Source organism: Lithohypha guttulata (assembly GCF_036872675.1).
Source record: "Lithohypha guttulata strain CCFEE 5908 chromosome Unknown scaffold_10, whole genome shotgun sequence".
NCBI classification, from domain to species: domain Eukaryota; kingdom Fungi; phylum Ascomycota; class Eurotiomycetes; order Chaetothyriales; family Trichomeriaceae; genus Lithohypha; species Lithohypha guttulata.
In genome coordinates, this window is record NW_027042759.1 from 100,940 (window position 1) to 123,719 (window position 22,780).

Consider the following 22,780-nt stretch of genomic DNA (forward strand, 5'->3'; position numbering starts at 1 on the left):
TATTTACGGATGGGCGCATTGCAGGAGCGACGACCTTGATTAAGCGATGGATCTGTCATCGTCAGGACAGATTGGGTGATAACAGCGAGCCAGGCATATATTAGACGAATTTCTGGTTTTTAGTTGGAGGGCAATATACGATGTGGTTAGATGTGAAGCAAACGAGGTGCAGGACATGGTACATGCGATGCACGAATGGTGGATGAGGTTGTCGGTTGGGCAAGAGTAGCATAGTATGCAGAGGTGATGATGCTTCGAATCGAGGATTCAAACGAAGATAGTAATCAGACATGATGGTTATTCCATCAAAATTGATACAAACTACTCTATTCAAGATATTATCCATTTTTATGTCGTCGAGCACCACCACTAGACGACTTGATGACTTGTATAGCAGACCGTCTATGCGTGCTCTCCGCAAAAAGCGCCTCGATCAAATCAACCACTTCCTCCGCACTGAACTCGAGACTGAGTCCCGCATCCGTCCAGAGGTATTTGATATCGACCAGCGAACCATCGAGGATCTGCTCGAGATACTGGAAGCGGAGGTAGGATGGAGCATGGAGAGCGATGGTCGAGATAGATGGCTGCTCTCCCTTTTCTTCTTGCTGACTCTGCATTACAGTGGTAGGATGGGGCGCCAAAAACAGATCCTCGAGCTTACTGACCTGCTGCATGAACTGCAACAGTTTTCTCGACTCGGATTCCTGGATGTCTTCCATGTCTTCGATGTCCTTGATCATCTTGGACATGATGCTGCTGACGAGGTTGCCGATGCTTTGTGCGAGGTGGCTGGGGGATAGGACTCGTGACCATTGAGCGTGCAAGGTGCGGAGATAGTCTGTTGTGCTGGAGATGGCTGTTTCGCATTGTGTGAGGTAGGGATCTACCGTGCAGGAGATGAAGCCTTGGGCGTTGTCGAGGAGGTCGTGGAGGATGGTGCGTTGGGTGGTTAGTTCGGCTGTGTAGGTTTGACGGGCGAATTTGGAGAGGATGTCGATATCGGCTTGGAGGGAAGAGGGGGAGTTGTGCGCGTGTTCGGAGAGCTTTTGGGCGAGGTATAGGGTGTCGTTGTAGAGGTTCATGCGGGAGAGGGTGGTTGAGGTGGTGTAGCGGTCTGTAGCTGTGGCTCGAAACATGGCGAGAACAAGGCTGGGCAGTGTCTGCATACCTGCTGCAGGCGATGTAGAGGTGTTGAAGTACGATTGAGGGAATGTTTGTAAAGTGTGCGAGTCGGCCATGTCTTTTCCAATTTGTTCAAGGATGTAGTCTGGAATGTCGGTGATAATGTACTCTTCGGTAAGAGTTATATCCTGCTCCTTGGGTTGTGTGTCGAGTTTGCCATTGAGATTATGTGGTGTGTCTCTGTTTGGCAAGGTATTGTTAGCGACGCTTTCATCGTCTCCCCACCCCCAAGCATCAGCATCATTATCGTCTGCTTCGGACTTCGAATTGGTGGACGCCTGCGCATCGCTTTCATGGTCATCAGCGTCGAACCCCCAGGCATCTGAGCCATCCTCCTCAGTGACCTCTGGATGCTTCACAACGTCGCCAGGCTTCTGAGAATCAGCCTCGTCCCAATCCTCCGCCCAGTTGTCATCAACTGACGGAGCAATATCAGGTTTCGATGACTCTACGACAACGGTCTGCCTCTCCAATCGTTGAACCTGGCGTGTACTGCCGGTAGCTATTTTGAGGGACTTTCGAACAGTGTCAAGTGATGTGGCACGCCTCTTGTTAAGCCATGTTTTGAGTATATCACTAACCCAGGCGTCAAGTTTATCAGCTTCGGCAACACCAACACCTCGGAGCCATGTAGCAAAGTCTTGGACAGTGTTTTGGAGCAACTGTATGTCCTTTAACTCGTCTAATGCTAAAGGAATTGAGACATCTAGCCAGTGGACGATAAGTCGAGGTATGATTTGAGCCGCAATATGGCTAACGAGCGATGTTTGCAGTTTGGCAGGTGTATTTTCGTGAACGAAATGCAGTAGATCCTTGATTGTGTTGACCTGATCGAGCGCTGAAGGGACAGTAGGGGACAAGAACAGACGAAGAGCATGACCGGTAGTTGTTGTTCCAGTAATATGTGAGCGAGAGTGCCGGAAGAAGTGTGGTAGCAGAAGGGAGTCTAACCGCTTTGTGAACTGGTGTCGAATGTCGTCAAATGCACCAATCGACTCCAGAGCAATCAAGATATCAGCCAGTGAGAAAGAAGAAACGTTTTGATCATGCTCGAGATGGGGATAGATTGCAAGATCGACAGCATCTGTGGTTCGGTTGATGCTACAGAGCGAGTAGAAGACAGATTGGAGCTCCTGGGCGAGATGCTGGACCAAATCTCTGTGAGTCTGTGATAGTAAAGGCCGAGCCTGATCGCTTTGAATGGACTGTATAGTAGTTTCTATATCAGGGAGAGCTTTTGCGGCTTGAGTGAGTTGTGCTTGACGAATATCAGCATCGGCCTTGTTCAAGCTGGCCGACGTGTTCGCGATGAGAACAACTTGTTGTTCCAGAGTTTCGTTGAAAGATATCTCATCCTGAAGCAGGCTAACTTTGGAGCGTGCGTCTTGTCTGGCCGAGCGTAAAGCCTCGATACGAGCATACTCCTGCACAATATAGCGGTAGTCTTCCTTACATCGCACGATATCCTGCTGTACCTTCTTTGCCTGTGAGATCCAACCGTTCACATCTTCAGCCTGATCCTTGCTGATTGCGCTTACACTCTTGCGCAAGTCGTCCTTTGCCAGTCGAATTTGTTCCAACAGTGGAGGGATGGCACTTGTTTTGATGTCGGATGATAATATTTCCTCCGAGTCTGGAAAGGAGCCATCCTTGATTGCAGAAACTATATCTGCCGCCATAGTAGCTACCTCTTCAAAACTAAAGCCTGGACACTACGTTCAGCATACACCTCATCGTTGAGTCGATTCAGCAGTACGGGTTCTATTGCACGACAGAGTGGTAGTAGCGTCCGCTCCCACCTTCGAGATACAACCGAAGATGTGCCGATGGATCCAGAAACTTTTTTGCTTCGCAGTGCCTGTCCAGTCCTCGACAAGATGAGTTCAAGTCGCTGAGAAGGTGCGTTACGGCACTACGAACATCATGGCAGCTTCGGAGGTGAATGGCGTCACGGCTCAAAATGTCCGTCTGCGTTTCACAACGCGAGAGGGGGATCTCGAACTTCAAAGCAATGCGCCAGTCTTGATCCCGACGACTTTTCGACGATACCAATTGTCGCAATACATCAATTCCCAGCTAAACCTTACGAGCCCAGTTCCGTTTGAGATTCTCGTAAACGGCAGCTACCTTCGAACGAGCCTTGAAGACTATCTCAGCCAGAATGGTATTTCAACGGAAAACACCTTGACCGTCGAGTACGTCCGAGCGAGGATTCCTCCCCAATATACTGCCAGCTACGAGCACGATGACTGGGTTAGCGATGTCCATGTCACCCCGAACATGCACGCCGACAAGCCAAGAATATTGACAGCAAGCTATGATAGTCGCATAAGAGTTTGGAATACATCTTCCCAGGTGCTGGCCACTTCCGCTGCTTCGTCAGATGGTGGCCATGCTTCCTTTGTGAAATCTGCCAAATTTGTATCTCCTACTCAGATCGTGTCCGCAAGTTACGATCGCACGGTGAAGGTGTGGACTTACCAAGAGAACGATGAGGCCTCGCAGGCTAGCTTGACCCCAACACTCGATCTCTACGGGCACCAAGCCGCAGTAGAATCCGTAGCAGCCCACGCGTCGACCCATAGACTCTTGACCGCTTCCATGGATCATTCTGTCGGGTTCTGGTCCACGAGAAAGAGTGACGCTCCACCCGCTCCGGGGAATCTCGTTCCAAGGGCGATCACCAAGGAAGGCAAGAGGAGGAAGCTCAATCCATCTATATCTACTGCTCAGCGCGGGCCGCTGTCTCTCATGCGTGCTCATACTGCTCCTGTTTCCGACGCCAAGTTCGATAAGAAAGATGCGACCGTCGGCTATTCCTCCTCGATGGATCACACTGTCCGGACGTGGGACTTGGCTACGGGTGCTTTGGTCGACACGAGGACGACGAACAGTGCTCTTTTCTGTCTAGACCAGATGCCAGCCTTGTCACTTCTGGCAGCAGGATCCGCAGGTCGGGATGTCAAATTGGTGGATCCTAGAGCTTCGGCGACACAAGTTGTCGCCATGACCTTACAGGGCCACAAGAATCACGTTGTCTCCTTGGCTCCGGATCCCAAGAACGACTATGTGCTGGCAAGTGGCAGCCACGATGGAACCTGTCGCGTATGGGACGTCAGGAGTACGAAAAGCGGGAAAGCAGGCGTTACTGGGCAAAGCATTTTCACAATTCCACGTGCGAGTCTCCAAGGCAAGCCAGCGTTAGCGACTGGGGAAGGTGTCAAGGTCTTCGGCTTGTGCTGGGACTCGCGGATAGGACTTCTGAGTGCTGGCGAAGACAAGGCTGTGCAAGTCAACAGCAGTGATAATGTGACTTGAGCATTGCGACCAGTGACTACAATTCGTGCCATAATTCTTGGGCTTTCGTTGGCAATATTAATTTCTGGAGCCCCACATAATGATGTGCCCCAGTGGAAACTCAAAACTTCAAGATTCGGCTCAAAGAAGCTGATCACGGAGCAATGCAGATCGAACTTGTCGAAATCAGCTGCTCGTGTTTGCTTTGGCGCCATCCCATCACCTCCTTTGTATGTTACCTTGTGTAAATTGTCCCCAAGCCGTACGCAGAATCGCACGAAAATCAAGAGAGAATGCTGTACGCACGTCTTGCATCCGGCTAACCCATGCTAGCCAAGAGCATGAACCGAAAGCCGCAAAGCCAGGGTGAGGACACCAGCACGGTGACGTGTTGAATCGTTATGCACTGATGTGCTTGAAATTGGGCGTGGCCGTCCTGCAGCCTTAGATATTGCTCAGCACTCAGAGCCCAGAGACATAACGAAAATCATACTCGCCAGACTCGGAAAAGGTTGAAGGACTTCAGGCCCCAGCTAAACACAGAACATTTGCCTCTTTTTGGCCTGCGAGATAATTTTTGGATTCTTGGAGATTAAGTTCCGAAGCACCGAACTAGCGGCAAAGCTCAAGCCCCGATCATTTTAGGTGCATTGGCGTGCAGTCAAGACAGCCCTGGATACCATATCCCAGGTCTCAGTGGGCGGACAAACAGATTGGTGGGTGAAGCCACTGTCATCCATTTTCGGTTCTCGTCAGGTCCGACCACACAAAGAGACACCCATGACGGCCATTTCCATCCACGACATCTGACACTAGCTTGAGTCCCAAAGTGGCTGCAAGTAACCTAAAGCTTTCCACTAGGAAGTGCTTAGGCCATGTCTTGCTCCTCCGCGCCGCCTGTTGGAGCCTGGTCAAAAACTTCTTGGGTGTGAGCCAATCCTTGTCTGTGGCTCGAAACCGCTGGCTGTTGAACAACATCTGCGCATTCTTTATTGTTGCTGGTCGATTGGCGAGCATCATCTATTCACATCCATTGCCGTCATCTGAATCGACGTCTACATTCTGCTTGATAATTGTCCTGCATCCTCAGTCAATCGTTCAGTAGTCGACCCCTGCAGCAGCGTGGTTTTGTGCCCAGTTTCGATTTGTTGAACACTCCCAGCCACTACTCGGTAGTAGTCTAGCAACGCTCCAGGAACCCAAGTCCGAAAATTACACTCGCTTGAGCAACGCGAACCAACCACTCTACAAACAGCAGAAGGGCAATTGCACTCACTTTTGCTGTACTCTGTCAAATCTTTCGAGCATTGCTATCCTGCTCCAAGTCACTGGCTTCAGGTTCGCACAATCCTATGTCATACATGATCTGTGCTCAATGCAAATACTGACATGCTCGGTTCATGCAGTCTTTCGGTCGACCTTCGATGATAACCTCCGCTCGTTACTAGACCCAGTACTCCTTCCTCTCCTTGCCCACTACTACACGATCTTGACCGACCGGTTGACCTCTTGAGAACACAAACATTCGCAACCGGCTCTATGCCAATAAAATTGCCCAAGGGGTTCCCGCGTCGCAAATCTTCAGGCACTGTACTGGATGACTTTTCCAACACCAACAATGACTCCAATACCGATACAGGTTCCTCCTTCAAGGTTCTAGCAAGGCCTCACAGCCAGGCTAAGTCCTTCGATGGTGGTGCTGCTCTACGACCCTCGCCTCTGACACCAAAACCATTGCCGCAGCCAAGGTCAAGCTTCGATGAAGACCATGAAGATTTATTTTCGGTAGCACGAAATGATGCAGCCAACCGGTGAGACAATATCAACGTCAAACTTTGGCACCTGCTGACCATGATAGCGGTAGTGGCGCTACGTCGAACTCTCTATCTACCGCGCCGTACGACAGCGCAGCCTCTTCTACACGATATAGCAATTCATCCACGAACCCCTCTTCCGTCGACTCGGGCTCTGGTAGAAATATCAAAGCAGCAGCAGGACAACCAGTCTACGACGACATTCCTGTTCCACCACCTCATATCGCAAAGAGTGGTTTCCTCAAAAACGCCGGTCGCACCTTTTCTTTCGGCATCACTAAGCACAATAGTCGAGAATCCAACGATCTGCCATCTCCATTACCGTCGGACAGGCATCGTCGTCCTGCCTTGGCCGAAACAAGAGAAAGAGCCATGACAACCAGCAGCGTGACAACCGCCACAGCACCTAGACTGGACGATGCCACTTTCTCTACCAAAGACGGAGATGACGACTTCGGTAACATGTTTGCCAACCTTGATTCCAGGTCGAGTCGAGACGTAGGTTGCATGGATTCTTCTCCGCCTAAGGAGGAACTATCAATAAACCAGACTAACCAATTCCAGCATACTGTAATAACCCGTCCAAGCCCCTTGAAGTCAGCACAACGATCTGCTCCACCAGAACCCGTCCGCGTCAATAGACACGTCCCAGTTGAAGACTCGCCTGCCTCTTGGAATTCTCAGCATTCTCAAGATGGTCTCATCGGCTCACCCAGCCCATCACGCACTGTAACCCAAACCAGCCCACAGTCATCCAACCTGCGCAACATCACAATGAACACAATTCGCTCTCAGGACACCAGTGATGACAACATGTTCGAAGACACTCCACTGCGTCGATCACCCGAGTCTGTCGCTGCCAAACCCACCATAACGACCTCTCCTCGACCACCTCCTTCCTCTTTTCCAGCGACAGCCATGACAAGAGCTCGTACTCAATCGAATGGAGCTTCTTCGATACAGCGGTCTGATGCTGGCTCCGAGTATGGGCAGCCTGCCTTCGACCCCTCCTTGTTGGCGAACGTTCAACTTGCCTCACGTTATGAAGAGACAGCTTCCTCGCCGACTCAGACAAACGCGAGCAAGGTTATGACTCCTGCCGAGTTCGAGCGCTACAAGAAGCAAAAGGAGGATACGAGACGGTACAACAAGGTCTTTGGCAAGGCTGATTCCGACGATGGCAGTGGCGACGATTATGACGATGAGGAGGACGATGAGCAAGAACGTGAGAAGCTGGCGGCTAAGCAGAGAAAGAAGCAGGAAGCCCACTTGGCCGTATACCGCCAGCAAATGAGAAAAGTCGCTGGGGATGTTCCTAATCCGGACCAGAGACCGGGCACCAGTATAGGCATCTACCAGTCCGGGAACGCGAGCCAGAACGACCTGACCACCATGAACAGACGTATGTCTCAGCTGACTGTGGATGGTGCAGCATCTACACCGCTTGGAATGGGGAAGCTTCCCGTGGATGATGAGCCAGACGAGGATGAGGACGTTCCACTAGGCATCCTTGCTGCTCATGGCTTCCCGAACAAGAACAAACCACCTACACGACTAGCAGCCTCAACTTCGAATCCCAACCTGAGAAACTTGGCCCAAATGCAAGGGGGAGCATCGGTCGTCGGAGACCCAGCAAACAGAGGCTCCTTGCCAGCTTTTGCACGGCACTTGCCCCCGGATCCCTACTACGGGGCTAGCCTTGTTCACCAGGCCGAGCGAGCACCTCTCAACATGTCTCAATCACAACTTGTCACACAACCTCAACCCTCGGGCGCCGCAACCGCCCATCCTTTACACCCTGCAGGACTTGTAGGCGTTATCGCTGGAGAAGAACGTGCTCGTGCCCTGCGGCGAGGCAGTCCAAATCCACAAGGTGGCTACGATATGCCTATGGGCTCTGCTCCGACCTCTGCAAGAGTACCTCAATTTATGCCGCCTCAGCCAGTGCTTACACCGTCCGAACATGCACAGTTGCAGATGTCCCAATCTATGGCCCAAATGATGCAGATGCAGATGCAGTGGATGCAGCAGATGTCAGCCATGATGGGCCCAAATCAGAGCATGCAAATGCCCCCAATGCCTATGATGGGAATGGGAATGGGAATGGGAATGCCAGGCATGCAGAGTTTGCCTCAATTCCAACAGAACGGTGTTCCGATGCAGCCACAACATCCCGGTATGCCACATCGCCCGCAGTCCGTGCCGCTACAGAACATTCATGGAGGTCAGCAACGGACTATGAGTACGCTCAGCCCAAGCATGGCCCCATGGACCAACTCAATGCCGGCGATTCCGCAAATGGTGCCTGGTGGCTCAGTATATGCACCTTCTATAGCACCATCGGAACGAAGTAACGTGGGGTTAGCGCCTCGATACAGACCTGTTTCTACCATGACCCAACAAGCTGAACAACAGAGGCCGAACTGGGATAAAAGATCATCCACGTTCTCCTCGGCGACTTTCCGTCCATATTTGAATGAGAATGCACAAACTAAGCCGACGTCGACCATCCGAACTATCACACGCGTTAATGATGATGAAGATGACGAGCAAGGCTGGGCAGAAATGAAGGCGAAAAAAGAGAAGAAACAGAGAACATGGAAGCTGAGGAAAGGTAATACAAATACTTTGCAGGAGTTGTATAATGCGCCAGCCTGAAAGAGTCGGCAGAGGACGAAAATTCTACAAGTTCTTTAATAATGAGGTCCGGTTGTGCACAGCACTTCGGACACAGTGGGTATGAGCTCGGATTACATCGGTTGGCACGACAAAGACTCAACTAAGAGCTTGTTCGTTGCGTACAAAATTCTTACACTAATGACTTATATAGCATGGCGACGAGATATGGTTCGGTCCAGAAAGAAGTGTACAGAGACTTGTTGGATAAAGAACACGATCCCGATATTCGTACATATCTGCCTCACTACAATTTTCCCGATTCTGCTCTCACTCCAGTCTGATAAATATATATGCTCGATGCTAATGTGACAGATATTATCTACTGGTTCTTGGCAGAACGCGGGACTCCGCAACGACTGATAAGAAATGCTACTTATTCATTACCGACCTTGTCTCTCGTACATGGGGACGCATCGCCAAGATAACAAGTTATGCCGGAAGATAACTACATCTCGCAAAGAGGGTCAGATCCGTTATCTGCACCAGTCTTCTCACGATACCGGTGGAAGCCCGCATGCCTTCCTCGACCGTTATGCTGGAGTAGGATCCCTGCGGACGATAAAGAGTTGACAAGGCCATGGACATCAGCGATCGAGCCAGTATCTGGAAACAGCTGAGCAGAGCATTACTGTATCTTGGTAGTAACGATGTGTTCCGTTAAGGCCAAGGTGAGTGCCGCTAAGCTTGACATCGCGATATTCAGGCACAATGCATCTGGCTAGGGTACCGGGTCCAATGAGTATAAAACCAGCTTCCTTTGTTGTGCAGTTGTCGTTCTGTCGTCTTCACTGACTGTGCAAGACGTATTTCACGTGCCACTCGCCTTCGATAGACCTTGCCGTCTTCTTGCTCCCGTCTACCACCACATACTTACGCAAAGATGTTATTGCCGCGAGCTCTCTTTACATCCCTTTTCAGCCTTGGCCTCGCAGCTGCTCTGCCCACAGCAATCCCAGACCACCCCACCACACTCTTCACCCGCCAAGACGTCCAGTCCGCCATCAACGCCTCCCTCCCCAACGTCACCATCTTCGCAACAGGCGGCACCATCGCCTCCCAAGGCACCTCCAACACCCAAACCGTCGGCTACTCCGTCGGCCTGGGAGTCCAACAACTCATCGACGCGGTCCCCGAAATCCTCAACATCAGCAACATAGCAGGCTACCAAGTCTCCAATGTCGGGTCAGGAAGTATCAATGAGACGATCCTGCTGCGACTCAATGAACTGATCAACATCGAATTGGCCAAGGAGGATGTCGCGGGTGTGGTTGTCACGCATGGCACAGACACGCTTGAGGAGACGGCGTTCTTCCTGCAACTCGTGGTTAATAGCACGAAACCTGTGGTGTGTGTGGGTGCTATGAGGCCTGCTACGGCGCTGTCGGCGGATGGGCCGCTGAATCTTCTTCAGGCTGTTACGTTGGCTTCGGCGCCGAATGCTGTTGGACGGGGCACGATGATTACGCTCAACGATCGGATTGGTAGTGCGTGGTATACGACGAAGAATAATGCGAACTCGCTGGATACGTTCTACTCGACTGAAGCGGGACAGTTGGGGTTCTTTATCAATCAGGTGCCGTACTTCTATTTTGATCCTGCTCTGCCGGTTGGTTTGACGCAGTTCGACCTTACTGGCGTTACGGACCTGCCTATGATTGATATCCTCTACGCACATCAGGATATGGATCCGGGGCTATTCAATTCTTCTGTCGTTAATGGCGCTGAGGGTATTGTGCTGGCCGGGGTCGGGGCAGGCGGAATGTCTGCTCGAGCATCGATTGCTGCTGAGGCTGTCTACAATGCGACTGGGGTGGCGATGGTGGCTAGTCATCGTAGTTCTGACGGATTTGTGCCGTCTTCAGAAGGGGGTTTTGCCATTGCGAGTGGGTTCTTAAATCCGCAGAAGAGTCGAATTTTGTTGCAGTTGAGTTTAGCGCTTGGTTATTCGAATGAGGAGGTTGCCGATGTCTTTGCGGCTACTTATCCCGCACCAGTTGCGGCAGCGATGAGGAAGAGGAGGTGAAGAAGATTATGTATATAGAGGATGGGTTTAGCTTTTCATAGCGCAGAATTAGAAGCTGTCGTCTATATTCACTATTGATTGCAACCGCCTGTACCTGTAGTCAGAGCGCCGTCATGGGTACGTTCTTAATCTCAAGGTCGTCCACTAGGGAGCAAGGTTATCTCCCCTTTGAACAAGTGTTCTTGATGCGCTGAGGAATCAACCTGTGGGTCGCAAGCGACAGCGCCCCGAAACGATTCTTAAATTGTCTTAAATCAAGTCAGTTCGATGTCTTCGGTCGTCCCTGACTTCTCGGCCTTAATTCCTGTCACTGTCTCGACGTGAGACCTGCTCAACTGAGCCTTCGCTACAAAGACACCACAAAGCAGTCCTAGGAACGCCAGAACTGTATACATGATCCACATATTCCGCATTGCCCATGAAAAAGCGCGCTCAGCTGCACGTCGTTGCATGGCGTCTGTCAGTTGACCCGCCAAAGCAACGTTGGCGGCTGCCTCCTTACCACTCAATGCCTCTACAGCCTCTGCTCGTAGACCGGCTCGGCTGAGATTACCGGATTGCGCGTCCATGCCATTTTGAAAGACAACGCCGCCAATAATCACTGAGACTGAAAGGGCGATGGAACGACAGAAACTGAATGTCGAGGTCGCGGTGGCAACGTCTTCCTGCCTCGATCGACTTTGGATGGCAATAAGTGGTGCTTCGAAAAGCATGCCGGAACCACAACCAAAGATGATGGTGAAGCCAATGAATTTGCCAAGTGAAGTATCACGATCCAACATGATAAACAAGCCGTTGGCTAGAGTGAGTAGAAATGCACCCACCCAGATGAGTTCTCTGTATCTTCCTGTTCTGTGGATGATGACGCCGGCAAGAACACCAACGCATGCAGTAGCAACCACCAGCGGGATGAGGAGCACACCAGACCGGACAGGAGAATACTGCTTGACGCCCTGAAGGTAGAGCGGCGTATAGTACTCACCTGGCATGAATGCAAGGCCATGGAAAGCCCCAACGCCTATTGCTGCCAGGTTGCTCCTGTCTCTGAAAAGTGCCAATGGGATCAAGGGATGCTTCGCCAGCTTAGCTTCTGAGTAGATAAAGACGCCGAGCATACAGGTTCCGATCACGATCAAGCAGATGACTTTGGCACTGTTCCAAGCAAAAACGTCTCCGCCGAAATCTAGACCCAGAAGAACCATAAGGGAGAAGGCTAAGAAGCTGATGATCCCGAACCAATCGACAGCTTTGAGCCCTGTCTTGAAGCTGGTCTTTTCATGTCGAACATCTAAGAAACAGAAGAGCAGTAGGAAGGCAATACCACAAATAGGTAGATTGATGTAGAAGCACCAACGCCAGGAGACCAGGTCGCTGAAGAGACCTCCCAGAGGGGGTCCTGTGCCACCAGCGACTGCCCAGACGCCTGGTTCGTGATATATTAGCAAAGATCTCCTTGTGGTTTCAAGTCAAAAATGCTCATTTTCACCACATACCTTCGGTTATTCCCATGAACAAGGATCTCTTTCGGACGCTGAACAAGTCACCTATGTAATGTAAATACAAGAACCAAAAATGCAGAACGAGACCTACTGATCACCACATGGACAAGCAGTATCAGACCACCACCTGCTACACCCTGCAATGCTCGGCCGGCTATAAGTGTCCTCATAGTCGTGGCCGTAGCACAAACAGTACTGCTGGCGAAGAAAATGCTGACAGCGCTTAGCATAATCATCTTTCGGCCCCAAATGTCGCTCAATTTGGCCCAGATTGGACTTCCTACAGCATTGCCAATGAGATATGCGCCGCCAACCCAGGAGTATCCGGTCGCTGATGATAGCTCATGCGTTATGACCGGAACTGCCGTAGCAACTATGGTTGCATCGAGGGCAGCCACAAAGAGTGATAGGAAGAGAGCAAGGAGGATACAAGAGAGGCGCAAGGTAGATCGCGAGCTAGGCGTTTGATAGCCATCATTCGAGCTCGTTTCTATTCTCAGCGTGTCTGGTTTAGCACTAAATGTCAGGTCATCTTTGGCAGAGCCAGCAAACTGAGGGCTGGCTGCACGCTGGACAACTGATGCTTTAAACACCGGCGAAGCTAGACCATGCTCTGCACTGGTATCACTTACGCCAGACGGAGTCTCTGTCCCTGCAGCATCTTCTTCGAGCTGCGACGAGGACTTGGGGTGCATGAAAGATATAGTCTTGGCTGAGCTTTGTGCTTTGGAAATTTGCTGTTCAGGAGCTCAGGCTAGCACAAGAAACTGTTCGTCCTTTTTTCTGCCACTCCGGATATGCGTGCTATAGAAGAAATCTAGCTCGACGCCCATTTCGAAGAGGAAGTGAGAACTGCATGAAGTTGCGACTGGGCAAGACAACCCTATTGGCAAGAGTGACTCATGAGGAGCCATTTAACGGGGAAGAGCGATGCTTGAGGCAAGCTCAGCTGCGGACTCGAGCCATTATCAGATCGGGAAGTTGTGACGAGCCGCAGTAAGATGGAGATTGTTCTCAGCATAGAAGCGGATCAGTCTTATTTACGCATGATCGAGCCAGAGAGTCCGAGTATCGGGAATCCTATAATTGACAGACCACACTTACATATAGAAGAGGCCGTTCAGACCGCATATAGCTCGCTCGAACGCTCAACAAAAGCACATCGTTAGTCATGAATATATACTGCCCACCAACGTCTTCTTCGTCTGTGTGCACAAGGACGTCGTCGGGGCAATTAGCATAAGAACTTGTACAACTTCTTCCACCTCGGCCAGTGCATACGCTCTTCCCTCTCCTGAGCCACGAGAACTTTCAAGTTTAGTTCTCTACGCCCTGTGAACAAATCCACATCTCTCAACTTCACGAATTTTGTTCTCCTCCAAAATTTATACACGATGAAAAACAGGGCGACTATAGGTACAGTCAGGTATGCCTGAAAGAAGTTTTTCACCAACCAGTTCGTATCATGCTGCTCGTGACCGACAGGGCTGAAACCCGTCCAGAATTGCGCAACCAGTACGAGGGCGTTCATGGTAAATCCCACATAACTGCCCCAGATGCCTGTAGGAGATTGCCAGCCCAGTTCGTCTAGACTGTAGCCTTGTACTCGCCATGCACGACGGAAGCGGATATGTGCCAAACAAATTGAACCCCAGGTGAATATCGATGACAAACCAGAGAGTGCAAGGAGCCAATTGAACAGCTCTACCTGAATTGTGCTCGCTGCAGCAAAGGCTAGGGCGCCAAGCAGGGAAGCAAGAAGGATGGCAGCAAGAGGTCGACCCTTACGATCGATATAGCGGAAGATGGAAGGTGCCTGCTCTTGCTCTGCCAGTGCAGCCAATGTACGTGAGGAACCGTAGATGGCTGAATTTCCGACAGATAACACTGAGATCATGATCACGGCGTTCATGACACTAGGCAGGACCTGAATGCCTGCGTTCTGAATGGAGATAACGAAAGGACTAGCCTTGGCATCGTAATCGCTACTGCCAGACAGGAGTCGCTCGTCGTTGTATCTTACGAGCGTGCCGATAAGCAGGACTGAAGCGATGTAGAAAGTTGCAATTCTCCAAAAGACTTGTTTAATTGCAACGGGGAGAGTCTTCCGTGGATTCTGGGTCTCCGCGGCAGCCAGACCTACTAATTCTGTCCCAGCAAAAGCGAATGCAGCCGTGACGAAGGTCGAACATAGACCTTTAAAGCCATGGTTGAAAGCGCCTGGAACTTGCCAATATGTGAAGCCGAGATAGCTGGCACCTGGGCCTCCACAGATGTTGATGATGGATCCGAGGATGATGTAGCCGATGACAGCAGTGACCTTGACAGTAGAGAAGACAAACTCGGCCTCTCCATAAGCTCTAACTCCAAAAAGGTTAATACAGCAGATCAATATCCAGAAGATAGCGACCCAGAGAGCATTTAGCCTTATGTTGGGACTCCAGTAATCAACAGTAATGCTGGCTGCCACAATTTCCAAGGGAAGAACAACAAGCCACTGCATCAAATAGTTCCAGCCCATAGCGAAACCGAGAGCAGGGTCGATAAATCTTGTTGAATAGGCAGCAAAAGAGCCAGCGACAGGAAACATGACGGCCATTTCACCAAGTGCTTGGACCGTGCAGAAGATCATACCTCCGATTAAACAGTAGGCGATGAGGATAGAGGCGGGCCCGCCGAGGGCCAGTGCGCGACCTGTACCTATGAAGAGGCCAGTTCCTATGGAACCACCGATGGCGATCATCTGTAAATGTCTTCCCTTTAATCTTCTAACCAGTGGGCTGTTTGCGGTTGCGACCGCAGCAGCCTCAGCATCGTAAGATCTCCTGCGTCCACCAATACTACCACGTGTCACTGAAGCGTGTATGTCTCGACGGAAGGAATCGATAACTCGTGCGGATAGAGGCCTCTTGACCTCGTCCATATCACCTTCGAAAGTGCTGTTGCCGCCAAAAGGTGTAAGAGAGACATTCGTCTGAGATGGGGACAGAGAAATGTTATGATCTTGCTTGTCTGGGAACACTCGATTCAAGGCGCCCATTCTCGAGAGCGCGCGACATTAGGTATGTCAGTCGTGAGCAGACACTAGTACTGCTGAGGTACAGATACCTCCGAATGGCTTATTTCGTTGAGGATATGGAGTGGTGAAGGCTTGCGACAGGGTGACAGTGGGAACACGACAAAGAGTTTCGAGAGCAGGATTCAACCTCAGGTAATTATCGATTAATCTTGAAATAAAAGACGTGCAACCACGTCGTACATTTGAGTGATTGAGAAGGAGTCGCAGCTGCGGCAACAACCTCGAGCTTCACTGATAGGAACAATGCGCTGACATGCAACGGACAAGCGATAAGCACCCGAACGAGTGACAGGTGGAGCTGCCCATGTGCTGCTAACCCGCCAGAATGGTACCAGTTATCCTTGAAAGGCAAATCCAAGGGCTGGACCACCCAAGAAAAGTATCTTTACGATCGTGCCCGAAACTCAATACTGTACTTGAGCTGGCCAGCAACTTTGGCGAAGAAGTCCAACCAGAGCCTGCAACAGCTACAAACCTATCGTCCTCAAGGACGCTGTACAAGTAGACCACGAAACGAGGCGCAGATTTAGATGTCAGAGATAGATATGGCCGACGACTGTTGGAACACATGACTCGTTCCCAGTCCAAAGACCAGTGCTTGGTTGCCGGCTAACTGAGGGCTTGACGAACACACGAACAACCTTGGCCCCGAGGATAGCATCAAAGATGACGATCTCATACAGAGACCAGACGCTGAACACAGCCTACTTTGTTCAGTCTGGGCAGGACTAGCTACTAATCAAAATCAACGATAGTTGAACATGGTAATTGCATCAATGGATGGAACTGGTTGCAGCCTGAGGCACTATGAAACGGCATTTCCCGACACGCGGCGAAACTCCGATAACTGCGAATTTCGGCATCAACACATTTTGACCGTATCTGCTAGTGATACGATAATGGTTGTTCTTGACATCCTATGAGGGCCTACTATAGTTTTGGTTTAGTTCTTCCGAATACGTATACATAAAACCAGGAGCTATTTACATGCCGGCGAAGCAAGTTATAGGTTTCTCCAGGACAGCCACTGACGACAACGTGGAGAGCATACCCTCGAGCGAATGCCGGATGAGCACTCGCTCTATCACAAGTCACATCGTCTAGCCACAGATGTGAGTAGACGTGAAAGCCTAGATTCCCTGCTGTCTTCGGGATCGGGCCCAATCACTAGCGGAAGCAGCGACGATGTAGAACATCCCAAAGGCGACCGGCCAACGATACCTGCTGCAAGACGTACTTCTTTCCTCGAGGAAGATGAAGAGCAACCGGTCTCTTCTGTATCAGCCAACAGTGCTGCAAACAAGATCAAAGACGTACCCGTGACTTGGACGTCCTTGCCCAAGAAGGGTCAGTTAGCTGTCCTAACCATAGCAAGACTCTCTGAACCATTGAGCGAGCGTTCCTTAGCCGCGTATATGTTCTTTCAGTTGAAGTGGTTTGATCCTTCAGTACCAGACTCGACCATCACATCTCAAGGTGGACTGCTCACTGCTGCATTCGCTGCGGCTCAGTTCTTTACCGCTGTCTGGTGGGGGCGAGCGGCTGATACACCTTGGATTGGCAGGAAGAAAGTCCTGCTCGTTGGCCTTACTGGAACTGCTATCGCCAGTATAGGCGTCGGTTTCTCAAAGTCTTTCTACCAGGCCATCTTCTTCAGAGCTCTGGCTGGTGCTCTGAACGGAAATATTGGTGTAATGAGGACCATGTTGTCCGAGATTGTACAGGAGAAGAGGTTTCAGTCGCGGGCTTTCCTCTTACTGCCCATGTGCTTCAATATAGGCGTCGTGATCGGACCAATTTTAGGTATTCCGTCTGTACACTAAGTCGATGATTTGGGTATACTGACAGGTCTATAGGTGGTTTTCTTGCAGATCCCATATCTGCATTCCCAAATGTCTTTGGCCCTGGTTCGTTGCTTGGTGGCAAGAATGGGGTCAGCTGGATGGTCGCCTTCCCGTATGCTCTGCCAAACCTATTCAGCGGTATCTTCATCTTTGTTTCAGCAATGTGTGTCGTCTTCGGCTTAGATGAGACGCACGAGGCCTTGCGTGACAAGCCTGACTATGGCCGCAAGGTCGGAAGACTTGTTACTGACTTGATCTGTCGCCGCAGAGACAGAACCGGATATTCGCAAGTAGCTACAGATGAAACAGAAATGCAGCCTACACCAACCACGCCAACCGTGCCTGCAAGCTCTGGCGAGACAGTCTTTCCACGTTCTGTGCCAGACATCGAGCGCCAGCCCATGGTTTCACCAACAATGAATCCTCCAAAGACTGGTCATAACACGAACACATCGCCTTTCCGACAGATTCTAACCAAGAACGTCCTCCTCACGCTCGCGCAGCATCATCTGCTCGCCTTCCACGTCAGCAGCTTCAACGCGTTGATCTTCCTTCTACTTCCAGCACCCCGAGCAAATAACGAGGGGTTCCACTTCCCATCTCTACGCTTCACTGGTGGTCTTGGGCTTTCCCAAGAGAAAGTCGGTCTAGCAATGGCCATCCTCGGCGTTATCGGTCTCCCCCTACAAATCCTACTCTACCCGACATTGAACACACGTTTAGGCACGTTACCCAGCTACAGGCTCTTTCTTCCCTTTTCAGTTCTAGCATACACTACTCTCCCATTTCTGGTGCTAGTACCCAACCAGCCAGCATGGTTGGTATGGATACTGCTCAGTCTGGTCTTAGCAGCTCAAGTGTTGAGCCGAACATTTGCATTAACAGGCACAGTCATACTGGTCAACAATAGCAGCCCCAGTCGTACTTCGCTGGGGACTATACACGGAGTTGCGCAGAGTGCTAGCAGCGCAGCAAGAATGTTGGGCCCGACGATAGGAGGATGGCTACTAGGTGTAGGCTTGAAAGGAAATTTAGTGGGTGGAATTTGGTGGGGTTTGGCGGTTGTTGCACTTGCTAATTGGGGACTGCTATTTTTGATTTACGAAGGTGATGGGAAGGGAGGCAAGGCATAGACTTGTAGAGGTAGATTTTCGATTCCATAGGCTTGGATAGAATAGATCGAAGCCATCACATGCATCCTATTCTTTTGACTCTCTACTTCGGCGCATGTATGAAAAGTCTCTTGACTGACGCTTAGCTGCTGGCAACAAAATGACACCAAAAAGACGACTCGCTCAACCTCCACATCACTATCCGGCCTAGTATGCCACCCTATCAACAGCAACTCAAGCACCCATCGACCCTCTACTCCACTCAACAAAACTTTCACACACACAAGTGGACCTCTTCCTTCCTCCACTCCTCACTGGACTCTTCCTCCCAGGAAAACGAGTCCGTTTCGTCATTCGCTTAAATCACGACAGGGAATACAATCGCGGGAGGAGCGACATTAGCATGGAAAGAACATGAATTACTCGTGGACTCGTAGGAACGGGATGAAAGCAACGAAAAGTACCCGTAGTCGGACCTGATTAGCTAGCAGGACAAGAGGCGGTGGTGAGATGGAAAAATGTACCCATGGACGGAAAGTGCTACCGTGTGAGGGAGGATTATGTCAATATGGCAGGGGCGGAAGTGGAAACCGCTGCAATCTGCGTTTGAAGCTGCGACGTCCAAATCTATCGTAGTGGTTGGTTGGAAGCCATGGAACGAGGAACAACTCGATTGCGTCGGCTTGCGAAAGATATAACATCACCACACCATCTCTCCAAAGAGGCATCCAGGACTGAACATTGGACAGACGCGATACCAGGAAGGAAGATAAGTGGAGGACAGATAATCGGAATCTATTGCCCGTCGACAATGTCAATAAAACGACCTCGACCTTCACAGCAAGCCAACGCCAAACATATTCTATCTAACTGAAGTGGGTATCATAATGCTATGGTGTTACAAAAGAGCGCATTTCGTCATTCGTTCAATGCAAGTAGTAGTGGTCGCGCCATAACCGACCTTGTCCTGTCGAGCCTTATTGGGCCCGCAGAAGAAATAGCTCAATGGTGGTGGACTAAACCCCTCATCCATGTAACCATCTTCCTTCGCTTCGAAAGAGGTGGCAAGGTATCATCATAATCTTCGGCCAACTAAGCGGCTTTGGAGTCTCTGGCCGCCTCCAAGTTCTCCAGTACAGCCAAGACATCCTCACCCTCAGCCAACTAAGCAGCCTTGGAGTCTTTGACCATGGCGAGTTTCTCGAGAGCAGCCAAGACGCCGGATGGGCCTTGAGTGATGGCAGACCGAGCAAGTGTGCTTCGTTTCCCAACCACGGTCGTGTTGACCTTGATATTCTCATTTCGATCCTGAATACCGTGGGCCCATTCAAAAACACACTCGTCCTCATACGAGTCACCGAACACAAGGATGAAGTCTGGCTCACCTGATCCGCCCTTCTTGTAGAACTCCTTCTCAATAGCCTTGCATGCCAGACGCTTATCGATGTGATTAGGTGCAATGTACAAGCCCTTTTCCGTTGGAGTAGCACTAACACCCAGGTTCTCGCACATCTCATTTATTTGATTGGCTAGCTCACCAGCCTTGTGCGATGCATCTTGGTGATCAGCAGCATCAGCGTAGGAGAATATTATTCCGCTCCTGATTTCCTTGATCGAACTGCCTGGGATAGAGGTTGTGTAGTGACCCAAGATGTCCATGACACCCTTGCGCCACGGTGAGATATCTAGTTTGACGAGCTCGGTCCATTCCGAAGTGTTTGGTTTTCGGATGAAAGCACCGTTTTCAGCAACAAGTCCTAGTCGTGAAGGAGCATCGGGTAAGGCACCCTTTACACGAACATTGCGGAACATGTGCTGCAGGGCGTCCATACTCTGCTCGCTCATAACGTAGACGATGTTCTTCTGATCCTCCAAAAGCTCATTGAGCATGGCGATGACCTTTAGAGGAACAGTAATGACTGGTTCTTTGGGTGAATCCCACGTGGTCAAAGTGCCTTCGAAATCGACAACGAGTAAACGCTTGTCGGCAACGGCGTACTTCTTCCTGAGCTCTCTCATCTGTAGTCGAGGAACTGTGGATGGATCTCTAGCATTGTGTGCTTTCCAGGCGTGCTCCAGAGACTGAGTGAAGGTCTTGAACCAATATTCTGCACAATACTTTTGCGTGACCTCGAACATCTGCTGCCACCTCTGCTTGCGTTCCTTGTGGCTCATACTGAGGGCTTTGTCGAGGGCTGCTGCAATACCTCTCGGGTGCCATGGATTGACGAGTATGGTGTTACTGTCAAAGACTTTGGCAGCACCAATAAACTCACTGCACACCAGGGGAGCATAGCCTTTCAAGCTAGAGGTACCATCTTGACAGACGACGAACTCGTGACAGGTCAAATTCATTCCCTCAGACAAGCTGGTTACCAGCATACAGTCGGCAATGCTCATAAGAGCAAGATATTGAGGGTAGTCAATTTCCTGATTGAGGTAGACAATGGGCTGATGATTGAGATCGCCCCAGTCACCATTAATCTCAGTGATGAGGTTGTTGACGGTGTCCCTCAGCTCGATATCCTGGGTAGCAGAAGTAGCAATCTGGACAAGCACAACCTTGTCCTCCCACTGAGGATATTGGTCAAGGAATTCCGCGAAGCCCCGCAACTTGTGTTTAAGGCCATGAATGCCGTCCAGCTTGTCGCGTGAGACGATGACGTGCTTGCCAGCAAAGCGCTCACTAAGCTCTTTCATGTTGTCCTTGACTTCGGACAACTGGCGACGCATGTTCATCGTGTTGATATCGATACCCATAGGAATACCAAAGACATCAATGAAGCGACCGTTCTCCAGGACAAGACCGTGGTCAGTGGCCTCGATATTGAGTAATCGACTGCAAGTCTGGAGGAACTGGTAGCGGAAATCCTCGGTTTGGAAACCAATCATATTGGCACCAAGCATGCCAGCAATCAGATCCAGTCTCGAGGGCAGGTTGCGAAAGATCTCTGAAGGAGGAAAAGCAGAGTGAATGTACAAACCAATCTGAGCACGAGGGTACTTCTCGCGCACAAGATTTGGTACCAGGAGAAGATGATAGTCATGTACCCACACAACGTCTCCTTCTTTGTAGTTCTTTATGATGGTGTCGGCAAAGGCTTCGTTGACCTTCTTATAGTGCGACCAGGAGTTATCCTGATAAGCCTTAGATTTGGGTACGTCTGGGACCTGTGAGTGCAACATGGGAAAGAGTATGTTCTTGCAGTAATTTTCGTAGTGACCGTTCATGTCGGTATCGTTGAGGAAGACCAGAAAGGTGTCCAGGTCGTTTAAGAACTTGTCGGTGATGTCCTCCTTGACGTCTTGAGGGAGGCGATCGGTCGGCATGCCGAGAGTACCGACCCAGAAGAAGTCTTCGAAGGCTCCCTTGTCTTCAATGGCAGTAATGGCTGAGAACAGCCCAGCATTACCGAGCGTGGTCGGTTGGATGGTGTAGTTGGAGGTGGTATACTCAACATCCCTCTTCTTTCGACGAGCAATCTTTGTCCTCGGGGTTGTCCTTGAAGTCTCTGGAGGGGCTCCGATCGGGTCTTTCGAGATAGCGGTATCTTCAAAAATCGACTGCGAAGGCGGTGATTCAGCAAGTGACTGAGGTTGATTGACCTCGTCAATCTTGCCCCAACTCTTGGTCTGATATTCAGATGCCACAAGCGCCTGTAGGCTGGTCGCAGACTTGTTACGAATCAAGGCCTTTTTGGGGAGGACGACCTGGAAGTTCTGAGGTTTGAAGAAGTCTTCGAGGTTCGTGGTTGCTCCCGGGGTTTTGGCGAGTGCAGCTGGAGCTCGTATAGGACCAATTTGCGACAGCGAGGGTGCAAACTGCAAACTCTGGCTGCGGGCGTGTTGTTGGTCTTTGTGAGGGTTGAAGGTGGTGTAGTCCTGGCCTGACTCCTCCTCTTTCTTAGAACTGGTGGAAACGGTAGGAGTGGTATCGACATCAGAAAGAGAGTGGAAAGCAACAGTGTTGGGCACAGTCAGTGCCGCAAGTAGAAGCACCATGACGATAGAGAGAGGTTCAGCTCGTCGATAGCGCAAACATCAATGTGTGGTATGAATATGTGTATAGGGTGGATGAAAAAAGAGTTTGAATATGAAATGTTTATCTATGCAGGTAAGTGAGGGTTCGACTCGGTCAAGTACACGCAGGTCGTTTGTCAGGTGGAAGAGTGATCAGCGCAGCGACAGGGTGGTGACAAGGGAGTCGCCGAGTCCAACACCTGAGTTCTGCGACAAAAAGGTGAGGTG

At 50.6% G+C, this 22,780-nt stretch overlaps 8 protein-coding genes across 8 annotated transcripts; 4 read left to right on the forward strand and 4 right to left on the reverse strand.

The window, feature by feature from the left end:
• Positions 1 to 338: 338 nt before the first annotated feature.
• YTM1_1 (ribosome biogenesis protein ytm1) lies at positions 339 to 2,864 on the reverse strand (the record flags this gene model as incomplete). The annotated part of the gene is made up of 1 exon (XM_064902820.1): positions 339 to 2,864. One exon carries the CDS (start codon positions 2,862 to 2,864, stop codon positions 339 to 341), a length of 2,526 nt encoding a protein of 841 aa, XP_064750709.1.
• Positions 2,865 to 3,108: 244 nt separating this feature from the next.
• On the forward strand, positions 3,109 to 4,503 carry YTM1_2 (ribosome biogenesis protein ytm1; the record flags this gene model as incomplete). Its single annotated transcript, XM_064902821.1, has 1 exon — positions 3,109 to 4,503. The coding sequence occupies one exon, from the start codon at positions 3,109 to 3,111 to the stop codon at positions 4,501 to 4,503; it is 1,395 nt and encodes a 464-aa protein (XP_064750710.1).
• Positions 4,504 to 6,021: 1,518 nt separating this feature from the next.
• LTR64_008511 (uncharacterized protein) lies at positions 6,022 to 8,954 on the forward strand (the record flags this gene model as incomplete). Its single annotated transcript, XM_064902822.1, has 2 exons — positions 6,022 to 6,293; positions 6,341 to 8,954. The coding sequence occupies 2 exons, from the start codon at positions 6,022 to 6,024 to the stop codon at positions 8,952 to 8,954; spliced, it is 2,886 nt and encodes a 961-aa protein (XP_064750711.1).
• Positions 8,955 to 9,855: 901 nt separating this feature from the next.
• On the forward strand, positions 9,856 to 10,998 carry LTR64_008512 (uncharacterized protein; the record flags this gene model as incomplete). The annotated part of the gene is made up of 1 exon (XM_064902823.1): positions 9,856 to 10,998. The coding sequence occupies one exon, from the start codon at positions 9,856 to 9,858 to the stop codon at positions 10,996 to 10,998; it is 1,143 nt and encodes a 380-aa protein (XP_064750712.1).
• A 254-nt stretch (positions 10,999 to 11,252) lies between these two features.
• LTR64_008513 (uncharacterized protein) lies at positions 11,253 to 13,192 on the reverse strand (the record flags this gene model as incomplete). Its single annotated transcript, XM_064902824.1, has 3 exons — positions 11,253 to 12,421; positions 12,492 to 12,542; positions 12,589 to 13,192. The coding sequence occupies 3 exons, from the start codon at positions 13,190 to 13,192 to the stop codon at positions 11,253 to 11,255; spliced, it is 1,824 nt and encodes a 607-aa protein (XP_064750713.1).
• A 539-nt stretch (positions 13,193 to 13,731) lies between these two features.
• On the reverse strand, positions 13,732 to 15,537 carry HIP1 (histidine permease; the record flags this gene model as incomplete). Its single annotated transcript, XM_064902825.1, has 1 exon — positions 13,732 to 15,537. One exon carries the CDS (start codon positions 15,535 to 15,537, stop codon positions 13,732 to 13,734), a length of 1,806 nt encoding a protein of 601 aa, XP_064750714.1.
• A 1,100-nt stretch (positions 15,538 to 16,637) lies between these two features.
• Positions 16,638 to 18,553, forward strand: LTR64_008515 (uncharacterized protein; the record flags this gene model as incomplete). The annotated part of the gene is made up of 2 exons (XM_064902826.1): positions 16,638 to 17,379; positions 17,433 to 18,553. 2 exons carry the CDS (start codon positions 16,638 to 16,640, stop codon positions 18,551 to 18,553), a joined length of 1,863 nt encoding a protein of 620 aa, XP_064750715.1.
• A 1,143-nt stretch (positions 18,554 to 19,696) lies between these two features.
• TPS3 (Trehalose-6-P synthase/phosphatase complex subunit) lies at positions 19,697 to 22,534 on the reverse strand (the record flags this gene model as incomplete). The annotated part of the gene is made up of 1 exon (XM_064902827.1): positions 19,697 to 22,534. One exon carries the CDS (start codon positions 22,532 to 22,534, stop codon positions 19,697 to 19,699), a length of 2,838 nt encoding a protein of 945 aa, XP_064750716.1.
• Positions 22,535 to 22,780: the final 246 nt, after the last annotated feature.